The sequence below is a fragment of the Zootermopsis nevadensis genome, unplaced genomic scaffold (assembly GCF_977971745.1).
Source record: "Zootermopsis nevadensis isolate Lab colony 2312 unplaced genomic scaffold, Znev_1.0 Znev_ptg000030l, whole genome shotgun sequence".
Taxonomy (NCBI): Eukaryota; Metazoa; Arthropoda; class Insecta; order Blattodea; family Termopsidae; genus Zootermopsis; species Zootermopsis nevadensis.
In genome coordinates, this window is record NW_028259162.1 from 10,895,260 (window position 1) to 10,918,513 (window position 23,254).

The window sequence follows — 23,254 nt, forward strand, 5'->3', positions numbered from 1 at the left end:
CCAGTCAGAAAATTTACCGGAAAGGTTAAGGCTGAATTTATGCTCAGCCATTTGTATATTCACTAATTATAAATTGTTTTACAAAGTCTGTATCACATAGAAACATTAATTCCAGTACAAAGATGGTTTAGCGGTAATTGGGTTATAGTGCATCACAAAGGTTCCTGGCTTCAACCCCGCTTGAGGTTATTCATGGTTTTTTCAGTCTCTGAAGATGAAAACGGCAGATGAGAGCCTCCTGGAACATCTCTTTCTGTTCAAAATTCACAGCCATCCTAACAAGCACGTTCGACGCTGGTCCTTCTCATACTGACGGCGATTAACGAGATGCAGTTACCGAACACTTCTTGTGTACCAGATTCTTAATAAAATACACCCGACAATGATCCTTGTCTCCGCACACAGAAATGAATAAATTAAGTTCCTCCATGAAAAAGTCTGTCTTTTAGAAGCTAGTAATAGATAAGTGACGTAAAACATTTCTCGTATTTTATAAAACCTGAAACTTCGTTTCCGGATTAATAAAAGCCTACGCTGAGCTACTGTAAACCAATCCACATTCTCCAAAACTACTTGTACTATTTTCAAATTTACAAATTAGACTATTGCCTCATTCTACATCCAGGCCTAAAAGTTCGACTCATTTCCGACTAAATGTTTCATGCATTTTTCATTTCACCCATGCGTTCTACTTGAACTGGCCACCTTAACAATATTCGATAAGGATTATACAATTTACGAAGTTCCTCATTGTTTTATTCAATCCTGCCACCAGGTTCTTTCTGTTTATCTGAGGCCCGAATATTCTCCTCATCACTGTGTTCGCAAACGGCGTCAATCTAATACAAGTAGCCTAAATTATTAGCGGTAATGTCGTTGCATACACAAACCTAAAGAGACAAGCCTACTTGATCTGATCCCTGCAACGCGTGACGTGTTCAATTATTTTAGACAACGGACAACGAGTAACACGAATCCTATGCTCCAATTATTTCCACTGCTACCCCTTTGCAGCTGCAGACTGCATGATTACCAGGCTTCAGTTCATACAAAGACTTTGACACCCTGTATTACAAGCAAACAACAGGCCACAGATTGGCCTACGATCAGTTACAATGATCTACCCGAGTGTGAGTATGTTCCATTATTCTATAAGAAGTCTATAAACAACAACGACGAAATCAAACACGTTTTATAAAGTTTATCTACATTTTGGTTCAATTCCTCGGAGTTTCAATTAGTCAAAAGTCAACAGCCCTAAACCCACGTATGAAGAGTTCAAAATACAAATTACTTCATTATTAAGATATTTTATATTTTATCATTATAAGAATAATGTATGTTTTCAGCGATGGTCTCACATTTTAGGTGTCATGAAACAAGAATTCAAAGAAAGATTAATATGGTTCATTGCGACACTGGACACCTCAATAAATGTAATTAACAAGCAGATTCATAAAATCTAGGCTTACAGTATTTTTTCTCTTTTTCCAATTTTAAAATGATTAGGAATGCGTAATAATAAATTTTAACCTTTTAGTTCGGAACTGTAATATATTTTATCTAGCACTGCAGATCCAAACCACAGATCCGAGTGTGAGCTCAGCCAAAGTTGTTCGTATATACTGTGGTTTTCTTGCTGTATAACGAAGATTCAGTTTGATGTTTTGGCAAAAACAACATAAGAGAAACAAGTTTTAGCACCTACTTAAACACGTGTAGCAGAACTTCCATTTCTTAAATTAGTGGTTAACTCCTTAAAGCCCAGCGATAACTTATGTAGACTGTAAGCAGCAGCTGCTGGCACAGTGATACTTCTGTGTTTTGTGCGATTCTCACTACAAACAGCGATTAATTCCTTAAACAGCACTAATGACTTTATCTTTGAAATGCAGAAGTGTTGTGTTTTCTTTTGAGATATGGGCTAAATTATTAATTAATGATTATACGAGCTCAGATTTCTAAGGATCAAAATAATCCCTTCTTTGTTTAGTGCCTAATTATTTCTTATAAAATAGTGCGTGACATATCACACGCACATTGCCTTATGTCTCAGTATTTCCAGACTTCCAAAAATACTGATGTCTAATCACAAACAATAAAAAAACAACACAAGAAAGGAATTTTTCACAGAAAAACAAAAACCATGCCATCGCACGATATAAAATGAGGTCATTTCGTACAATGTTAAGCTGGATTAGAATTTATGTTGGCACTCTAACTGCATTAGTACGCCAGCCAGCTCAGGAGTCGTTGGTATGAGATGGTTTCCTTTGAGACCACACGGCCATCTCTACAGAAACAAATGTTTCTTGTCTGGAGAACACGGCCCTAGCTAATCCGACGTAACAACAGCATTTGTTATCATGAGTCCTCTCTTCACCAATCGTATACGTCCAGTCTCTAGCTTTAATTCTCAGTTCTCAATACAAAGAAGTATCTTTGAACAACAAAGCGTTCCTAAGACGTTCGTGAGTTTCCACCCTGTGCCTTTCTCTCAGTTTCCCTCAAAATTAATCGCTTTCAATCCTCCTATTCATCGGTCTTCCCTTACTTCCTACCTTCAAATTTTCCTGTTTTCTCTAGTTCCTTTTTCAGACTTTCCATCCTGTAAATCTTTACTTCCTCCCTTCCTTTCTTCCTTTCTTCTTTGACGTTTTCACTTCATTTCTCCTTTTATTCCTTGAATTCATCCACTTCTCACTCCACAACCACCAAGAACATAAGAACTACATTCAACAACTCTTACTCTTCCAAAATCAAGCATTCAATCGAGACAAACATCGAACCTGACACCTCTCAACACCCGTATGATTACTAACTTAGGCGGCGTAAACTAGGGCAGTAATAACATGGCCTTAGTATGAAATTTCAAACTACACGAGGTAGAAAAATGTCTTGTGGTAAATAGCCTGACTCTGTCGAAAATCAAAATCGAAATTGTTCGTGCCTGGCAAAATTTGACTTATTTACAGTTCATTAACTTTTAAAAAAATGAAACCAGTCTCAATAAATAACACGGTAAAAGAATTTTACATGAAATAGCAGTTCGTTACTGGCCATGTGGTCGCATTATGGTTTCATAACGGTCGACGTACCTCAAGCGATGTGTGGTTTCGGTTTGAGATGCAGCAGACACAAACCTTGGTTGGAATATCAGTTATCTTGAACAAGGATTTCGTAGTTCCACTTAGAATCTCGAAGTAAATTTCGGGATTCTTTTTGAAATAAGTATAGTCTGTCCCGCGATCTCATTTCTTATCAGAGTAATCCCATCATCCCAAGCCATGCTAAATGACTCGCTCAGTTAAATCCGTCGCTGAGAACCAAACAAAATATGGCGTTTCGCGAACCACAGAGTTCGCACACAGCCGCTACAAAATTAAAGGAACAGTAGCTGCAAGATAGACGGACAGCGTTTCTCGTTGCGTAGTGTCCCATCTGGAAACTCATTCACAGTCGGATAAAAGATAGAAACGTAACGGGATTGTAGCTGCACTGGAATCATGGAACTAGCAACAGGCGTGTTCTCAACTCGGTCTACGTTCCTGCCAGTGGACAGCACACAATGGCCTTTGAAATTAGTGTTCGTTGCGCTCACTCGCCTCTGAATGCGGATATCTGATACTCTGCTGTAACAACCAAAGCTATAGACGATGCTCCGAATGTAATTCTTTAAAGAATTTGTGTAGACGGATGGAAACAGTTAAGAACAGTTAACAAGATTTATAGTTGCAGATGTCTGCGTATAATATATTTGGATGAACAGTTTCGTAGCGTCTGGTTCTCATCCAGAAACAAAAATAACAGGTCGAAAACATCTAATGCCATTTGACAACAGAATATCACAATAAATAAACTTCCTGGTTTCGTGTACGCACAATTCATAAACATCAGCGAGACATATCACCAGGTGGTACTACAACATTCAATAATAATTCTAGGCTTAATTTGTGACGTAACACGCGCGTATGTACAAGCATGTGTGTGATATTCCACAGCGCACGCTAAAGAAAAGATCAAACACAATTTTAGAAAAAAATTGAGGGAATTAGCCGCTAACTGTAAGAGTCGGGCAATAAGGAAAAACAAAGACAAGACACACTGCATGAAACAAAATTTCAAGATACCCTAAATAAATGAATCGATGAGATGAAAAGAGTAAGCTGTCATATCAAAATTATATAGCTGTATTTAATCATTGAAATAAAAGACAAGTAACTTAAAGACAAAAGTGTATTATTATAACCTTTATTAACGGAGAGAAAGAGGGAAATACAAAGTGGAAAGCATACAAAGAGAAACAATGGAAGTATAAAGGAATAAAATAAAAAAAATACTGGTCAGATACAACGCTACAGAGCAAAATAAACAAATCTCTAGTTCTGGTGGGGCAACACAGTCTCCCCGCAGAATCAACACCACCGTAAGAACAGAATGAATTCGAATACAAATCAAAGAATATGAGAGGAAAGCAGCAGTATGCAGATAAGCTCACACTTGAATTTTTTTTCGTTGTCCCACTATACGCCATGTAGGCGTTTGGGGGGGGGAGTGGAGGTATAGCTCCTCTCTTCCTTGACCTCGGCACTAGATGGGGGTGAGTGGTCAGCATCACGCTCCGGCCGGCTTTACCCCCGGGAAAGGACCCCGATACCCATTGTAGAGGAGGCTGGGTGGGCCCCAGAGCCGGTCTGGATGCAGAGGCTAAAGGAAAAATCCTCTGCCCCCGAACCCCGGTCGTCCAGCCCGTAGCTATATATATTACTACGAAATGTATTCTAGCGAATACAATGCCATGTGGCATAAGACTCACTGCCTAAATAAATGTGGATGAAATAAATGACAATGCGACAAAGTTATTAATAAAATGATATGCAAAACAACGAAAATTCGAGTGGTGGAATTTAATTTATACAGTAATATTTATCTATCAAGGCATTACTTAAGTCTTTTGATATTTCAAAGACAAAATAAATCCATCGCTCTTAGCGGGCGCGACATATTAAGAATACAGTGGCAGTCAAATAATGCAATAATGTAATGTATTTAATTATTTATACGTATAAAATGCCGCAGGTAAGAGGCAGTATATAAAGATTAAAATAATAAAAGGCCACAGAATAAACTACATAAAAGAAACAACCCTAGAAAATAAAACATCTCAGGATACGTAAATACAATTTGTGCAAGACCTGTTCTTTCACATGGAAAATTCACAGTCCATGAAATTAAAATGAGGACTGAAGCTGTTAAAATGCCTTTTCTGAGCCCAACGGCAGCAGTCACAAACGGAGACCAAAAGACGGATGAAGGTAATATAAAGGCAGTGATAAGTTACAGACAGAATGCAGTAGACTCCGATATCCGAGGACGGATTAACCGCGGGCTATCTGGTTTAAACGAAAATTAAAAATTAATTTAAAGAATCTCTTTCAGGAGTTTGAACTTTTAAATATAAAGAAAAAAGTACAAAATATCATATTATTTATCGCACTGGTACAAATAAAATGTTGCTGAAACCTGACGTTTACGGTAATAGAACGTTATTACTATCTGTTGGAATCCTTTTTTTTTGTACTGTATTAAAGTTTATGTAAAATCACTAATGTTATATGTAAATCTTTAAAGATTTAAGTAATGCATGTTTGTAAATAAACGTACGTATCTGTTACTTTTGAGTGTTTTTCTCTTATTTCAGCGGGTTATCTGGGATTTAGGTTATCCGGAAAAATATATTTCGCAACCAAACTGGATAATCAGGAGTCTACAGTATTAAAGCGCAGAAACAAATGGTGGAGACACAAGAAGAAAGGAAAATAGGTACAAAAGGAAAACGAATAAAGGATCCTCAACTAAAATATTAACCCAAAATTGGAGATTTTTATGGAGAAAAAAAGAGACCATTGCCCCCAACGGGCTACTTAAAGATGATGATATAGCCTTGATTGATTAACAATGTGTTATTTAGTGACACAGTATCAACTGCAACAGTTATAAAGATGATCTTAATCCGTAAAGTTGAAAGTATCAGAGAATAAGTAATAGACATTTCAAGGCACTAACTCAGCATTAGTATTGAGGAACTCATATAAACCAGCAAAGGATGTGTCCAGGCCATGACTCGAACTGGGCACTTCCCAAATAAGTCAGAAGCGTTACGGCTGAGCCAACTTGCTCAGTATTTTGTAGCTCTTATGTACAGATCAAAGGAAATCAAGGGACAGTCAATACTAGTGTTACCGAATGCGCGTTACAAAATAGGCTGAATACTAAATCGATAACAATCGTGGCTCCAACACTGGCATGTGGACTCTACGTGTTTTAAACAGCGAACATTGCTGTTTTATTACGTACTTTCCCTTTCCCTCCTATGAATTATTATCTATATCGTTATGTATTAGCGAGGGAAAAATGTGGTTATTATTCTTAAATAGGCTATTACAAAAATAAAGTGCCGTCATAAATGTGTTTGATGGCATCAAAAGCACTTGGAAACGCGGGGGTAATGACGAGCGGGAAGTATAGTATTTCCGCGGTACCTAGTTCTGGACTCGTCAACCATTAAACTGCGAGGATAAATTAGAAAACTTTTCCACAATACTCAAACTGATTCACTGCACAGTATAAATGTAAAAGGGAAGATACGGATACGGTAATTCGAATTCTATAGATATTTTTAAAGTAGAAGACATTCAATGGTAAAACAAACAAACGAAAAGAAAGTAAATAAAAGAATAACTGAGGGTAAACAACGATTACTCTGTTAATGGAAACGTATTACAGACTTTAACACAAGATGTAACCATAGCAGGAAGTGCGCTTGGAATGTTCTTTATAAAAACGTTCTGTTGTCCGAATTTTGAGTAGGAACTTGGTAAAGTCCGGGTACCACATTATTCTGTTTCCACTGAATGGACCGTGAACATGTCCTAAAGCATCTACACATTTTCCTAAAACCTTGAAATTGTAGAATCTGCTAAACCGGAAGGAATTGCACAGCCGAGTGGAAACCAAACACAGACATCTTCCTCCACACCCCGAGAAATTTCGTTCGATTGCACTGTATGTAGAATGTTTAGCCCGTTACGCCACACCGGCCTTAAATTCCGTTCCACTGAAACAGCTATCATGTATGAACTGCAGTGGACTACGAGTTTCTGCAGAATATCCATATTGTGACAGCATTTTTCACGAGGAGTTGCAATAAATATTCACCGGGAAAAGTATTTCTTTCAATTGTGGTCTGTGATGTGATGGCGTGTTATCTTACAGGTGGTTACAAATACTTCTGAGGAACATATCATGTCCATCTTCAGGGCTGAAGTGAATCCTGACAGTCTCAAATATCACTGACCTCAGTACTATATTCTCATTAATAACATATAATAAAATTCCAAAACCAACACGAGCAGGCTAGTTGTAAGAATCGGAATGCTGACTTTCTTCAGGTTACAAAATAGAGGATAAAAATGGATCAAATGCGCCTGATGTCATATTTGACTACAACGCCCTGAAGTACATCTTTTCCCCCAAAACCCTGGTATCTACGAGTATGTTATTTATTTGTCCCATCGTGACACCAAGGCGCCTGTCCCGGCGTGGTGTAAAATGGGAAGGACGTGTAGCACGAATGGATAGGATGAGAAATGCATACGAACCTTCAGCCGGAAAACCTCAATAAGTATGAGAAGGTACAGATGGGGAAATCATAATAAAATTGTGTTAAAGAAACGGCGTGGAATTGACTGAACTCAGCCTGAACAAGGACCAATGCCAGTGTCTTTCGAAAACGGTAACAAATTATCGGGTTCGGCAAACACTGGCGAATTTCTTGACGAGCTTAAAACTGTAAACTTGTCAAAAATGACTCTAAACCATGTAATTATTTAGACAATAAAGCGTCGAAAATTATTTACGCACTAATTAACCACCTATCAAATTTCAGCAACAGCCAAATATAATACTATATGAGATTTCAGTATCACAAAGCGACAAGTATGATGTTGCGCCGTGTAGTCTGGTAGAAAATGACCGACGTTTCAGTGGTGCCCACTGCCTCCATCTTCAGAATCGCTCTCTAAAACGTCGGTACATTTCTACCAGACTATGCAGTGCAACATCCCAGTTCACAAACAACTTTCCACTTACTTCTTCAGGCCACAGTTTCTGGGCTCCGGTAGCAAGGCGTTAGGTACCTACAGGTGATATCACAATTTTATTATACGAAGGGTAGATGAAGCTAGTGTAAATATTTAGTTGCCTGAAATAACGGAGGAAGCCCACCAGAAATTCAATGATCTTAACCGGCTCTAGGATACAAGCCTTTGAAATACGTGTCTTTGCATCATATAGTGACACTTTCACTGTAATAAAATATTCCATCTCACGCTCGCACAAACACGAAAAAATGACACATTAGTTCTCATTCTATATTCCCTTTCATTTAGATTATTAACAAAAATGATGTACATCGAGTAATCATACCATTACTTATGATTATTCATTCAGAATATCAACGAATTCAGCCTGTACGAGAGTATGAAACTTGTTGGATGGATCACAGGTTGTTTGATTTTACACAGACAACTTTATCATGCGGCCATTTTATGACTTTGTAACTACAAGTGATAAGCGTTTAATCCGGTAGAATTTTCCTGTCACTGAAGAAACTGCAGTGATTTGTGCAGAAAAAGTCATGACATACAGGCTGTTCCAGAAAGATGTAAACACAAGTTCATTTAACAAGCAAAACCATTACATACGTCAGCACTGGCACTCAGTGAATTAGCAAATCTAACGTAAATGTTCAAAATGACCACCGCTAACTTCGTGGCACTGTTGACAGCGGTAAGCAACTGACTGACTGATTAGGGGTCACCAAAGTTGCTAATGTGATAAATCACTCTGGGTCACTCTCAATCGTAACAGCTGCCAGGTTCTTGCAATCAACATTCGAATCGAGTATTATCGACAAAAATTGTAAATTGGCATAAAGAACGCATTTTGCCAGCATGCTGTTCTAAATCTGAGTTGGCCCTCTCCCATTATACAACACGTTTCTTTATCTTTATCGAAACATGATAACGATGTTTACAGAAACAAAATCCGAAGTTTCTTACCATATCGGATAACGTGTTCTAGAGTTATCTCCCATTCAACCACAGAACAAAACAACCCTGCTTCAGGCTGAAAAAGTTAAAAAAAAAACAGAATTAAAATTCCCCCTGCCAGCGTATCTATTTTGTATTGGGACACGTATATGCAAATGAAAATAACAGGATAGACTACAGACTGGAACGCGGCTAGAATATGTCAGCTGCTATCGGTAGGCCTATCACTTGCTAATCTCACTGAGAACTACAGCACGTCACACATCACATCATCCACGGTGAAGCTGAAAGAATTTGGAATATATGAAAGCAATGTTGAACTTTCGCACAGAGGGATTGAGGAAACCACGAAAAATCTCAGTGAACAACATCTGTATCGCCTGAAAACAGTCTGGTGCCTCGCTGACTATCAGGTTAAACCAAGAACTCCCATTAGATGTATATTTAACACTTCACTATGAAATACTCTCCCACTTCTGTTCCAGTAGACAAAATAGTTATATTTACATATTTCTAAGGCACTCTTCTGTTAAGAATTTTAAAAGTTTAATTTGCTAAGTCCCGAAGGTTTAAAATACTCCCATCATTAGTTGAAAGACATGTTATTTAACGCAGATGTGTCAATTAAGAATTTTATTTAGCATCTATATTATTAGGTAAAATATAAAGAGATCAAAAGCCAAGCCTGAGAGATTGACAACACTAATAACACTTATACCAGTACTGACTGTTCATATTAAGTCAAGTCGTTAGAGGAGAGGATCACTGACTAAAGTCAAAAAAGTGCATCAAAAAGGCTAACACCACAACTTAATACGTGCGTGTACACTGTATTTGTCAAAATGAAATAGCGTGTATGAATAAAGTTGGGAAGTACCTAAAAATAATACGGGTCACACGTTACAAAATAAAGCCATATACAGGGGTCAGGCTGGAAAAAAGTTGTAAAATCTAATTTTCTATTTATTTACACATATGGCCACGGTGGTTTAGAGGTTAGAACGCTGGCCTTGTAATCCCGGGGTCTCGGGTTCGATTCCCGGCGGTGCCCGAATTTATAACTTGTGTTGGGCAAGGCCGTGGTCTAGGCAACACGGAGTTTTCCTCCGTGGCATCCCAACAATTACTCCATTCATACACAGAAGAAGGCAATGGCAAACCACTTCTGGATCATCTGCCAAGAACGTATATGAACAGGTCCCAGTCCGAGAAAAGGATGGAAGGATCCTGTTCATATGGACCTGTCCTCAGACAGAACACTAAATAAAAATAAATGCCACTCTCTGTGTGGCACGTTTAAAGAATCTTTGCACAGACAAACATTATGTCTGGGTGTTTTGCATACACTAAATAATCTTGGACCTCGCAGGTCGCACGTTTCAAGGCGTATGTGCAGTTATGTTCCGATACTCCGCATGCAAATTACTAAAACGTTCTCTCCCTTACACGTAGACTTGTTTTAAAGATGCAGTATTAAAGTGGTATTCAAGTAGGGGCTATAACGCTGGTACGCTGCGTAATGTGGACCCGAAAAGAAATGGCTGCGTAATTAACTGGCAGTAAAGAAAGCCTACAAGCCTACAGAGCCGTAGGACCACAGCTAGCTTACTGGTCTGGCTCAACACGACGACGTGGGTCGCCTTCTGGATGGATTTATCCTGTCTCCAAAGCCTTCAGAGAGTTACCGACGCAATAGATCTGAGTTTTCCTGGCAAGACGCCTTTATCCAACATAACATTAATTTTTATGTACCCGTCACGGTCGGACGGCTAATGATTTGGGGGGCGGTACACTCTAGGATCATGAAGTAACCGCAAATTATGTCTTACATTACATAGGCATAATAATTGCCTTCCTGGGAATTACAAGAGCCGACTTTTAAAAATTTCAGAGTACTCAGGTTTGCGTACAAATGTCTCCCGACAGACTTTCAATGGATTCAAAACGCAACCGACAACAAAAAGTCAGCATCAAACACATGAGGAATATAACGGATTTGAACCAAAGCGTATTCTCTTCCCTCTGTCTGCCTTGAATTCCAAGAATCTTAGCCAAAACAAAACCAATGACATAAAGGTGAATTTCATGAGAAGAGCTTTCAATATCCACGGTTTGATTTTGTATTATGAGGAGAACCGGTATCCTATCCACTGCCAAGGTACGAGCAAGGTACCCACTAAGTTGGGCTCGTATGCATGAAAATTGTAATAACAGAGAAAATACATAATTTGATTTTAATATTCATCTGGTGGAGAATTAAAACTAAAATCTCACGGTAACGAGCTCGGATCAAAATACGACACACATTTTTACCAAAGATATGCGATTTATTAATATGAACATCCCGCCACGCTTTATTAAATCCTGTTACAGTTCATTTGGATTTCATTATATATCAGACTCAAGTGCATTAAAACACAAAACATATTGATTATTATGCGGTCAAAGGGCAGTACACTCACCAAACACAGAAGCATACTAGTACGAATTAAGGTTCTCACGGTGTTGAGTTCGAAGATGGCTGTCTTCTAAGCATGGTACTGTTTCCGAATATATAAATTATATCAATTTCGATCAGATGCTACTATTTTAGATCGATGTTACATGAACTCGTCTCGTCTGCGATTTTGATAGGATACATAATGAAAAACCAATGCCCTGGTATTAAGTGTCACAGATGAATAAAATTATACGGAAGGGATTATGTTAAATTCATCACTATTCTCGGAAAGGGAAAATAACTATGTACAGCTCACTGAAATGTAACGCATAGAACAGGCAACTAATTAGGATGAAAAGTGACAGAATTCATAACGCTTCTTGGAATTGCAAGGCCACGGCCAAGAAAACACATGGTCTCATCTATGACGGTGATAGGAAGCTTAGGCCATGCTCCAATGCAGAGTTACGACGTTTACAAAGATGTTATTAAAAATAAAATCCACAAGGAACAATATGGCCTGTTCTTAACAAATTTCTGCGCAACGTTTCCACTAGCAAAGTCCCCTTTCTTTAAAATTGTTAAAAATAATCCAAAATTGAGAAATTTCCCATGTTCATAATTATTTATATGCCCACATATTATATATATTAATAGAGAACTTGTTTATGGTCCAACTAAATAAAAATTCCACCTACCTCCCTCAAATAGCTCATTACTTACATGAAACCTGAAACTACAAAAAGATTTCGCGTGGTCTTTATGTTGTTAATCCGCACTCTATGAAACAATTATCTTAAGTCACTAGGATGTTATTCGACTCTCTATCAAACTGCGTAGAACTTAACTGCTTCCGAAATTCTAGTATCCACACTTACCACTGTGTTAAACGGGACTTTTAGAAATTGAAGGTTAATTCAAGATTTTAAAGATGAAATAATCTGGTACAATTATATTCATAAGATAACACCATACCCCTAAGTGGCATTTCTGTGCACATTTCGTAATTTAAGCAACACACTTTTTAAGCAAATGTACACAAAAATTCTGTACGCCGTTGGCGTATCCAAAATGTTATACTTTGGGAAAGATTTGAGATAACTTTGCATATTATTCAATGTTTACAAACTTAAAACACACCTGCTCCTTACAGCTGAGTGTAATGCCCCTTGCAGGTTAATAAAAAAATGTGACTCACGTCATTGTTGCCATATGTGGGGGTGATGGGCCCGTCGCTCGCCTCCCACTTATTTGCTATTCGAATCGTCTCGGCAGTTTTTTGTTGGATGGACTTGGTTTCATCCAGAAGTGTCAGCTCGTAGAATTCCTGGATATCTGCAAGACAGTGAGGAAGGACGCAATCACCACAGTGGAAACAACCAAACAAGTACCGTCAAATCAATAAAATCTTCTCGGGCAATCAGCCGCGTTAACTGGTTACCGTAGTAAACCGACGTTTCGGGAACCAACTCTGTCCCCATCACCAGGGTTCTGATGTGCTATACATCATTATATTTTATTGACGATAATGGTATATTTAAACTAGAAATAGCAAGTTGTAAGTATTTAGTATCTATCTGGGCTAGGAATCAGCAACAGACGTAACTGTTTTTAGACAATTTACAGACCTGAGGATGCATGGTCATACTCTGTATGTGTTGCGGTTTTTGAACACGTTTGATGACCGCGTGTTGCAATGAAGTGGACACGTGATCTACTTTTGAGACTGATTTTAGTGCAGTGCATCCAGTTGAATCTAGTACTTAGAAGTTCAGTACAATAATCCGAACACAGCGCTCAAGCCCTGGATTACACTGGCAGTTATTAAAATCCCTTTAATGTAGTTCAATACTGTAAGCCTTATGAATTCCATTTACTGCTAGTGGTAACACTGATGTTTTCATGTCATCCACTAGGCAGTGCCTATATATTCATGATCCAGACTCCTCAGTGTATTATATTTACATCTGTTGCTGGTATTTAAGTTAGCTACCAAATACACAATTATATATAAAATGAAGCCAAACAGCGGTATGGAGTCCTGCATATACCGACAATATTGCAATGAACCCACGAAAGCTTGGACCAGTATTTCACTATGTAATTGTCCTCGTAATTTCACAGGGAATCTCCTGGTAAACAGCTACCCCGCTAGACGGCATTCATCAAGATTTTTTCGATAGAAATATACTTTATAGCATTACAACCAAATCCAAAACGGTGCCAGCACATTTTGTTTCCACTGACTGCAAAGAAACAATATACACCAAAAACTTCTCGGAAAAACCAATCAACATCGACTCAGGGAAGAAGGTGGGTTATTGCTCGAGTTCACCCGTGTAAATGGCGAAAATACAATCCGGGCAGTTACAGTACTGCTACTGGGAGGAGCGTTGATTTGCAAATAGAAGCATTACCCAGAATAAGCTGTATATTGTAACAGGTAAGATTCCAAGAATTTTAGCACAGCAACATTGCAATTTGAATGGGCAGTGGACTTTTCCATAATAAAATTTTTTGTCGTACGCTGAGTAAGTCACATAGAGCATGCAAATACAGCGCTCACTGCTCGATTGAGACCTTCGATCACCTACTTCGTCTGTAATATTCTAGTTTTATAGATATGGGATACTTTGAATACTTGTAAAACCGTACCTTGGTATTAAGACAAAATTTTCTCCAGAATACCAGTACCAAAATTCAGGAAACGAGCTTGCTAAAGCGCGGTTCTGGCTGCATTTATATGAGGGGAACTGAATGTTCATCTTCATTTCAAATAAGCGAGAATGATCCACACTGTAATGCCTTAATTGTATCAATCTGTTCGACTCTTACCTGACGAAAATATTGGTTAATATCAAAGACATACCTGCAATCACGTTACTAATGGAGGCTACGCTATCTTGACAAACATGAAGACACCAAATTTCTATACTAAGACCTATATATGTATAACAATTATGAATCATAAATATTTAAAAGATTCACATGCAATACGAATTATCTCTAATTAGCCTCATTACAGGTTAACAGTGTAAGAGATATAAAAACGTAACGGAGTAGGGCCTATTTGTTCCGACACATACCGGGTATGTTTGAAAAAAGGCATTAATTTTAAAATGAACCTGTCTCCATTCGCAAATATAATAAATGTAGCAAGAGGTCAACGGTTTTTCAGCTGCATGAGAGGGTACAACAAAACATGCTGTTTTATAGGGGCGTCACATAAATACAAGCTAACATTTGTCTCCTCCAAATATAAATGCACCTAAAAAATATGTCTATTTTTCACATCAGAGTCTAAAAAAATAAAACCACGATAAAAATGATATTGAAATGATTTCGTAAAAGTCTAAGGCGTCTGTTCCGAAAACAATTGGGCTAATAACCTCGTGACATGAGTATGGTCACACAGATTCCTACAGATCGAAAGAAATATGCTTCAAAAATTACTTTCAAATGACCTTACAACTTTAAACCCTATATTCAGCAAATTATAGGACTAATTCTGTCGTGACGTTGACCTGAGGCTGACACCTGCGTGACCTCTAACTTACTAGAGTATGGTCACTAAGATTCCTACAGATCGGCAGAAATAAGCGTTTGAAAAAATTAATTGTAAGAATGAAAATCTTAAAAGCCATCAATCAGATTTTGTCGCAACACTGACATGACGCTGAGCTGCCCGTGACCTAAAAGTAAGATGAGAATGTACACTCAGTCTCCTACAGTCCGGCTGAAATATACGTTTCAAAAAATGACTTTCAAATAACCTTGACAATTTCAAAGGCATCTATTCGACAAAGCATCTTACCGATATTGTCGTAAATTTGACATGACGCAGACTTATCCGTGACCGAAACCTGATATGAGTGTCGCGACTCAGATCCCTACAGAACGACAGATATATGCGTTTGAAAAAATGACTTTCAAATGACCTTGAGAATTTCAAAGGTTTTTATTCGGAAAAGCACAAGACTGATATTGTCCTGATTGTTACATGAAATTAACCTGTCTGCGACCTCAACGATACGTGGGTATAGTCACTCACATACCCACACGTCAAAAGTAATAGGTGTGAGAATAATTCCAAATAAAATGACATTGAAAATATTAAATGCCATTGAGAAAAACCTAAGGTGAATATTGTCGTAAAAATGCCATGGTATTGAGAAATATGTAACATAAACTCACATAAAATAGAGTAACAAAATATAAAACAACAAAAACCTAACCACACATTAAGAAAAATAATGTTATCAAAAATAACCTAACCTAACTTAAAATAAGTCAACAAAAAATGTAACAAGATGCAGTATCTACTGAGAATGTTTTAATTTTAGATAATTTTAAACAACATTATTTTAAGTTTGTGTATAGACGGAAAATAAAAATATTGTATAAATTAATTTATCAAAATCTTCCTTAAGCCAACTAAGCTTACCTTTGGGATGCCATTGCCGTGACCTAGACATCAAGGATATCTCTCCGTGAGTTCAACCTCTTATGAGGTGGTCACTCACATTCCTCAGGATCGGCGTAGGTATGTATTTGAAATATTTCTTTGTAAATTACTTGAAAACTTCTGAGGCCCCTATATGCAAAACAACAGGAACAATATTGTCGTTACTTTGACATGTCGCTCACCTGCACGTGACCAAACACTCACATGGATATGGCCACACAGTATCTTGCAATTTGGTAGATATATGGGTTTGAAGAAATGACTTCCGAATGACCTTGAAAATTTAAATTCACATATACGGCAAACCATTCTACTGATACTGTCGTGACTTTGATAAGATGCTGACCTGACCCTGACTTCAATCTGACATGAGTATGGTCATACAGATTGCTAACATTCTGCAGATATATGGGTTTGAAAAAATGGCTTTTATAATACCCCGAATATTTCAATCAGATTTATTTCAAAAATCCTCAGGCTGATATTGCTGTGGCCTTGACATGATGTTGACCAGTTAGTGTACTCAAACTGACATGAGTATGGCCACACAGATTCCAGCATATCGGCAGATATATGCGTTTGAATAAACGACTTCCCAATCGTCTTGCAAATTTTAAAGTCTTATATTCGGACAACCACCAGAATGATTCTGTCGTGTCTTTGACATAACCCTGACCTGTCCGTGATCCCGAAGTGAGATGAGTATGGCCACTCACTCATTTACAGTTCAGCAGAAAATTGCGATTTAAAAAATAAAATTTCAAAAAACCTTGAGAAATTTAAATTCATATATACGGCAAACCATCTGACTGATATGGTCATGACTTTGAAATGACGCAGACCTTACGGTGGCCTCAAATGGAAATAAGTATGATCTCACAGATTCAAACCATTCGGCAGATATATGGGTTTGAAAAAAAGGCTTTGAAATTAACTCGAAAATATTGATCTCATATATTCCATAAACTCTCTGCTTGATACTGCCTTCACCTTGACATGATGTAGACCTCTCAGTGACCTCACACTGACATGAGTATGGCCACACAGATTCCTGTAGATCGGCAGATATATGGGTAGAAAAAATGACTTGCGAATGACCGTCAAAATTTTAAAGTCTGATATTCGGCAAACCACCGGAGTGATCCTGTCAGGACACTTACTAAACGCTGACCTGTCCGTGACCTCGAAGTGATATAAGTATAGTCGCTCAGTCACCTATAGTTCGGCAGAAAAATGAGTTTGAAAAAATGACTTTCAAATGACCTTGAAAATTTAAAATTCATCTATACGGCAAACCGTCTGACTGATATTGTCGTAAACTAGATATGACGCTAACCTGCCCGAGACCTCAAATTGACTTAAGTTTGTTGAATCAAATTCCTATAGATCTACAGAAACATGCGTTTGAAATTATGATCTAGAAATGACCTTCAAAAACAAAATGCGTCTATTCTGCAAACCGACGGACTAATATTGCAGGTATCGTTACATGACATTAACCTGTCCGCCACCTCAACGTTACGTGGATATTGTGCGTCAGATACCCACAGTTACGCGCAAATAAGTGTTAATATTTCGAAACAAAATGACCTTGAAATTTTAAATGTCATAATACAGGAAAAAATAAGGTTGATATCGTCGCAAACTTGAAATAGCATAGATAAATACGTAACATCAAATTAATTTATTCATAACAAAAACTAAATCGACACAACTATAACCACACAACGCAACGTAACGTGGCCCAGCTTAACCTAACCTAACCCAACCTAACCTAACCTAACCCAACATAAACCAATTCAACGCATAAAAACCTTCCTTAAGCCAACAAGGCTTAACTTTGGCATGTCTTTGCTGTGACCTAGACATCAAGGATATCTCTCCCTGAATTCAACCTCTTATGAGTTGGTCACTCAGTTACCTACAGTTCAGCAGAAAAATGCGTTTGAATAAATGACAAAAAATTTAGTTATTTTCCACTCGTCACTCCATAGTGCATTCCTCCAATCGTTAGTCTGTAAAGTAGTATGAATGTGCTTAAATTGTCAGCCGAAAAGATTACAATACTCTAGATATAAAGATATGAACTTGACATTCACTCAGTATCCTCTCATATAGGCGATACATTCTAATAAACACGAAATATTCTGTGGACGTGAGGTATCTGTTAGACTGGAGAATCGAATTCTGTCCTCATTTTCAAACACATTTTTATGGTCACTAGCTTTTTCAGCTAGTATCGCGCTATGCACAGCAGCATTGGTCGTCAGTTACAACTGCACTCATTAATTTACGCTACGTTCCTTTGGAGGAGGTTTAGCGTAAAGGAAAAAGGAATTTAAAATAAATTCGGATATCAACGTAACTATCTAGCCATATGACTAATTCGTTTTTAGAGTTAAAAAAGCCAACAGCCGATACTGAAGTCCACCACGAGATACGAAACTGAGTCAGTTTAATCAAATTCATAACCGAAAAGATATTCTTTCCAAGTAGCCACTGTCGCTGCCAAATTCAGAAGTTCAATTTATTGGATTTTCAACCCGTAGGTCTATACTGCTGCCCTAGTACTATTATTAAACGTTCCACGAATATTTAATTCATATATTTGTTCAGGTAATATGATTAGTTGGAAATCATAAATAATAACCGGATATTATGTATAATTCCCAGCTGGCGATTTTGTACATTCATCAGTTAATAGTAATAACCGTGTTAATCATTTCTATGTTCCATATTGACATTTATCTTCCATATCTGCAGATATACAGCACCAGGAAACCAAAGACACCAACTATTGTGAAGTCATACAATCTACTTTACACTCCAAACAGATGAAAAAGTACAGGCAGGTTCATGAATTTTGTTCCTGTTTAAAAGCAGAACGCCATTCAAGGTATCTCAAAATACCTTGTTAAATAAACAGCAGATAAATATTATAATCTCCACCATGTACAGTTAGTCACTCATTGCCAATCTATCACGTGGCAGATTGTATGCAAATCATGGAGTGAGATTTCCAACCCTGCACGGAATTACAGCTGAAATTGGCACTGACGTAAACACCGAACACATCAATGTAGTTAACATCAGAACCTGCAGGCGTAATCAATTAGGAGGCCAATTAGTCTAGCAAAATGTTATGCAATGTTCTGACGTTATTATTGAGCAGTCTGTATTTCTAAAACTGGCGATCGAAAAACCTATCTTTTTCATATCGTCATACAACGACATTAAGTAGATAAATAGACTTCATGGAAGCTCAATATTCTGAGAAGCTAATAGTCGTTACGACAGTCAAGTAATTTTCAGGAGTTATGGAAACCGAAGAGTCTATTAACATGCTTTACAGCTGAAAGTCAATCACAGACAAGCTTTAGAATAAAGAGAACACGATAAAGTACAGTAAAAACAAAACAGATGTATATGAAAACAGAAAAAAAACATGTTGATTAAAATCGCTGGATAACATCCGCAAACAAAATACACAGTGATCGAAAAGCCACGAAACCCATTCCTGACATACGTTCTATTTGTAAAAAATAAATGATGCAATATCGTGGCATTTACCTGGAGGCATCGAAGAATAAAATGAAAAACCTCAGTGAGAATAGCTGATGTCCAGGCCGAGATTTCAAACATAGACCTCCCGATTATGAAGGAGTGATAACCATTCGGTCACGACGTTTGGTGATTTCAGTGACGATAAAGGAGAATTAACCCCTGAACGCCAACTCCACAACATCAACGACGGGGTTAGTGAAGTTAATAGTATTAATTATTACACGGCCCCTTTTCAATAAGTATTTATTGCTGGTTGCAGGTACAGGCTACCGGCGGTGTAAAATAAATTTATTTAAGATTTGTGGTTTTCACAGCGGCGAGTATGAAGATTTCTGTCTTCTGGATTGTTGCTCCGTGTAGTATAGCAGATGTTTACCAACGTTTCGGAGCTCATACTGCCTCCGTCATCAGGGCGATGAATGTGAACATTCATCGCCCTGACCGAAGTTTCGGAGGCAGTATGACCTCCGAAACGTTGGTAAACATCTGCCATACTACACGGCGCAACAACCCGGAAGACAGAAATCTTCAATCATTTTATTGTCTGAAGAAGTTGATCTGAACACCGCAATACGTCATTCTATCCTGGGAAGTAATTTATCTTCACACGACAACGAAACACCTCTGTATTTTCACACTACCCCCTCAGAAATGTAGTCATGTAAAAAGAAGCAGACGCCTCTCGGGGCAAAGCTTCATGCGATATTGAGTTCTTGTAATAAACAAAGTGTTATAAATGTGGTTATAAGGGCTTACATTTATCTCTATTTGTAATACGTATATGAACGAAAGCGGGTTTATTTTTGAACTCCTTATTTTATACATGCAGAAGAAACATAACTGTGTTGGGCGTTATTTATACAATGTGGACAATACCATATTAAATTAACGCCATGAGATATTTGTAAACGACAAAATTCAGATACTTCAGAACATCATAAATAATAACAATATTCTATAGATAAAATCAACAGGGTAATAAATTTAGGAAGTCCTAAACTCAGTTCAGAATACTTCGACTTCTTATAAAAGAAAGCTCTTTAGTCGATACAACATAATAAAAAATTAAATAATTACGGCACCCATTCAATAGACAAGCGTTCCGATATATTTTGATTTTCTCTGGAATCAACATCTTCAACCCTTTAGTTATTTTAAAGGTTAGTTTATGCATTAAATGTTCAAATCCTAGAGCAAAAAATTAACTTTCACAAACAATTTGTTGAAGTAAATTACTGAGTGAACCTGTTTGCGATCGAAAGTTAGCATAACATTTAATAAACTGCCATAAAGATTCAATAAACTGCCATAATCCATAACCGGAAGACCTGCGTGTCAGTACGAAGGGCAAATTCGGTCCCAAGGTCTTCCAGAGTTTGAGAACTTCTGATCTACACCTCGTCCGATTAAAGGCTTACAAACCTCCACTCTAGATCACACAATGTAGGAGCTCAAATTTGATTGCAGTGTCAATAAGAAAAAGTACAGATATACAGGACTTCTTTTAGTTATATGATTTGAATACTAGCTATAATTGCGGAGACGAAGTACTACCTCCCATAACATGTTAGACTTCAAATTCGCCATAAAATATGGAGGGTCACACTGGGAGTTTCAAAATGATTTAGATAGAAAGATAGATATTTGCTGTAACTCCTAAGTGGAGCATAAGGCCTCCTTTCGGAAGTTTCATAGTCTTTAAGGCGTGCATTTAAGAGTAGTGAGTAACAGGAGACTAAATTCTCACGTTTATTTGGTTTGACAATGTGCATCCTTAATGTCCATACAGCCAAATGTATCTGCCTATTCTGCGTACAACAACATCAGCATTACACACTTCTGGCATGACATATATCCCACCGTTTTGCGTTATTAGACCAAGTACATCGAATTACGATTTTGTGCCTTGACGCCCCCAATACGGTTTTCCTCATCTTGAAGAAGAAGCAATCAACATTCAGGCACAAGACAGTAAGAACATTTAGGATAGCTGTGTTGGATCGTCAACGAGGTTTAAGAATGTTGTCATTCATGATGGACACAGAATGTGGGTTTGACAGCCATTTTCTATGCAGCTACTGTAAAAATCTGACCACGAATTATATTAGCAGAGATAATAGGAAACACATGCTGATGACGTAGATAGACTCAGACTATGCCAATTTTTTTGTTTTTTGTATCAGCGTTGACAAACATTCTGACAGAACCAGAGAGACAGTTACAAAATGGTACATAATGTGACTTTAATAAAACAGAAACAAATCACTTTCCACAATTCCTCAACAATTTGAATTTTATAATATAGTTGTTCCAACATGAGCGATTCATTCCTACAGTCTAAAGCTGTACCAGCAGGAAATAAGAAGTACCACATTGGTTCTAATCAACAATGTTCATTCTGAGAAATTAAACTTCGCAAACTGTGCCAGAACACACTTATAGTTTATTAGGGGAATGGCAGAAGAAAAACACCTGAGCGAACAGGTAATAATATAAAAGAAGAATAATACTAATACTAATACTAATTATCTTGGATGAGCCGGGATAGCTCAGTCAGTATAGTGACTAGCTACGGGCTGGACGACCGGGGTTCGATCCCCGACGGGGGCAGAGGATTTTTCCTCTAGCCTCTGCGTCCAGACCGGCTCTGGGGCCCACCCAGCCTCCTCTACAATGGGTACCGGGGTCCTTTCCCGAGGGTAAAGCCGGTCGGGGTGTGATGCTGACCACTCACCCCCATCTATTGCCGAGGTCAAGGAAGAGAGGAGCTATACCTCCACTCACCCCAAACGCCTACATGGCGTATAGTGGGACAAACTTCACTTTACTATACTTTACTTTACTTTACTAATTATCTTGGGATTACATACAGATAGACAAACACAATGAAAGGTCTGTAAATACGCTCACATCAGGTGGAATTTACTTTGGTCAAGGTTTGAGAATATGGATGAATTATACACGCCTGTAAGTCTACGTCATAAAATTCAGTAAGCAATAAAAAAGACAGGTAAAGAAAATTGGCATTACAAAACCGTTAGTTGAATTCTTCACTCAATATTATCAACGTACGCCTGAAATTTCGGAAAAGAAACAGGGGTGTAACTCGGGAAGAGGGCGTTTTCGGACACACGTTCAGATAAATTGTTATGATTGCTTTGAAGTGTTCAACTCACAGACCTTTAAGTTTCGTAGAGACCAGATAATACAGTGTCGTCCGCACAATGGCCTCATCTGGGAGATTCAGCAACCGTTTTAACGTGACAACTGGGTTGATGGATAGTTCGCGGCGGCTGAGGTTGTCTGATGGGAATAAACTGACGACGGCGCATGATTTAAAACGCCAGACAGGAATATTAATGCTACCTCCCAGTTCCAAACTTTGAGGCGAAGCCATGTTCTCTAACGCAGCAAACTTTAAGGGATGAAAAGGCCACTTAAGGCAAATAAAATGTGTGTGGAAACAGCGTGTTTTGCATATACTTCGCATCATATATTCTATGTGAAGTGTCTTCGACATTATGGCAAGATAATTAATTACAATAATAATATAAATAGTTTTTTCTTATTCATATAATATTATAATAACATTATCGTTATTTCCATCATTATCCAGTAGTTGCTAATTCGCAAACACTAGACCGATCACAAGCCTTAATAAGGCATATTTAA

The 23,254-nt window shown here is 37.8% G+C and overlaps 1 protein-coding gene across 4 annotated transcripts in view; it reads right to left on the reverse strand.

Annotated features, from left to right (window-relative positions):
* dlg1 (MAGUK family member discs large 1) overlaps nucleotides 1-23,254 on the reverse strand; it is a 338,246-nt gene that overhangs the window by 246,357 nt on the left and 68,635 nt on the right. For all 4 annotated transcript variants that reach the window (XM_022067362.2, XM_022067361.2, XM_022067363.2 and 1 more), the window contains exon 2: nucleotides 12,752-12,888. In XM_022067362.2, coding sequence (XP_021923054.2) covers nucleotides 12,752-12,888 — 137 coding nt within the window. The remainder of the gene's footprint in view (nucleotides 1-12,751; nucleotides 12,889-23,254) is intronic.